At 38.8% G+C, this 2062-nt stretch overlaps 1 protein-coding gene across 1 annotated transcript in view; it reads right to left on the bottom strand.

The window, feature by feature from the left end:
* Positions 1 to 355: 355 nt before the first annotated feature.
* LOC113470715 (fatty acid synthase-like) overlaps positions 356 to 2062 on the bottom strand; it is a gene marked incomplete at its 3' end in the record, with an annotated part of 5027 nt that continues 3320 nt past the window's right edge. Inside the window, exons 6-7 of the mRNA XM_026829376.1 lie at positions 1332 to 1638; positions 356 to 500 (exon numbers count right to left, since the gene is read on the bottom strand). Coding sequence (XP_026685177.1) covers positions 356 to 500; positions 1332 to 1638 — 452 coding nt within the window. The remainder of the gene's footprint in view (positions 501 to 1331; positions 1639 to 2062) is intronic.

Here is a 2062-nt window from a genome sequence, read left to right as displayed (position 1 = left end):
GTCAAATTGGTCTTGCACACAGTATTAGAGCCGGGTTCAATGCCCAGCGGAGTCAGACTTTTAGGTAAGTTTGTACAAATCCCAAAAAGCTTCGGACGTATGGAAAATTTGAAGTTCATGAAAAACACTTGTTTCAAACACTTTGCACTATTTATAAACCAAAATGAAATTTTCCACAATGAAATTTTCCACAACCTTAAAGGCTCCGACAGGGACCTCCATTTCGAGATAAAAAATTTCGTGTCATTGCTCACAAAAATTTAAGACGAGAGGTCCACGGTATAGGCATGCTACGACACAGACCACATGAGTCTATGAGTTTTGTTTTTACATGAATCCTTTTGAAAAATCCTACCTGTACTTCTAATTCGCTGAGCTTATACTCATGGCCGTGTTCCCAGTCTACGAAATGTCCGAGGGGTTTGGTACCTCTCGACACAGGATATTGAACTTCAGGATACAGAGGCGCCAGATTCAGATCCAGACCATTCAAGTAAAGTCTGCAAACAGAAGAGAAACAGTTCAAGTAAACTTGAAAAAGGAGAACCAAAAAGGTATTAATATTTTACAGAACTTCAAGTTGATCCACAGAGCTTATATTTAATATTTTACTGTGTTTCGGCCAACTTACTTGCCAATCGAGTTCAATTGTTCAATATACATAAATGTTTTACTGTGTTTCAGCCAACTTACTTGCCAATCGATTTCAATATACGAGTACATAAATGTTTTACTGTGTTTCAGCCAACTTACTTGCCAATTGAGTTCAATACACATAAATGTTTTACTGTGTTTCGGCCAACTTACTTGCCAATTGAGTTCAATATACATAAATGTTTTACTGTGTGTTCGGCCAACTTACTTGCCAATCGAGTTCAATATAAACTTGACGCCATCTAAAAGGTATTAATATTTTACAGAACTTCAAGTTGATCCACAGAGCTTATATTTAATATTTTACTGTGTTTCGGCCAACTTACTTGCCAGTCGATTTCAATTGTTCAATATACATAAATGTTTTACTGTGTTTCAGCCAACTTACTTGCCAGTCGATTTCAATATACCTAAATGTTTTACTGTGTTTCGGCCAACTTACTTGCCAGTCGATTTCAATATACCTAAATGTTTTACTGTGATTCGGCCAACTTACTTGCCAATCGAGTTCAATATACATAAATGTTTTACTGTGTTTCAGCCAACTTACTTGCCAATCGAGTTCAATTGTTCAATATACATAAATGTTTTACTGTGTTTCGTTTCAGCCAACTTACTTGCCAATCGATTTCAATATACGAGTAGATAAATGTTTTACTGTGTTTCGGCCAACTTACTTGCCAATCGAGTTCAATATAAACTTGACGCCATCCTTGACGCCTCTCAGGGTGAGAGGAATATTCACTACTTCTTTCTCCGCCAGGGAGCGTTTCAGAATCGCCTGAAGGAGCCCATGGGGGGCTATTTCAATACAAATGGCGTTGGCGGGGATATGCGCGGAGGCTTCTTCAAAGAATACGGAGCTCAGGAGGTTGTTGGTGTGGTATTCTGCAGATGATGTCTGGGCCAGTGGGGAGCCCCAGGCGTCTTCTAATATGGAACTTGAGATCCACTTGGAGGAGCGAGGCTTGGGAGAGGGGATAACTAGTGAATAGACGATTGATTATTACGTATGTTAGGGGTCCGCTGGCGGGGCTGTTGGATGGAAGAGAATTGCCTTGGGCATTTTTTTTTTTTTTTTTTTTTTTTTATATACTTATTGTTATACTTATACTGTCGGCTAAGACTAAAAAGTCCCATTATGCCAACAGTTTAAACAGGCCTCATTTATTTACATCAAAAATAAATACAAACACAGGTTTTTACATTAAAAAAAGATGGAAAAAGTTTAACCCGCGGCCTAGCGCTTACAAGGCAGACGCGCTACCAACCAAGCTAACTAGACTAGGTTTTTCTTGAGAAAGCCTCGAAATTCGAGTCGGATAAGAGTCATCAATGAAGTATCCAAAAAATGACAATGTAAGGAGAGGTTCACTAACTGTTGTCCTTAGTCGCCACAATTGTAGAC

This window comes from Diaphorina citri, unplaced genomic scaffold (assembly GCF_000475195.1).
Source record: "Diaphorina citri unplaced genomic scaffold, Diaci psyllid genome assembly version 1.1 scaffold1773, whole genome shotgun sequence".
Taxonomy (NCBI): domain Eukaryota; kingdom Metazoa; phylum Arthropoda; class Insecta; order Hemiptera; family Psyllidae; genus Diaphorina; species Diaphorina citri.
The sequence above is the reverse complement of the archived record's forward strand: the minus strand, read 5'-3'. Positions and strand labels throughout refer to the sequence as shown.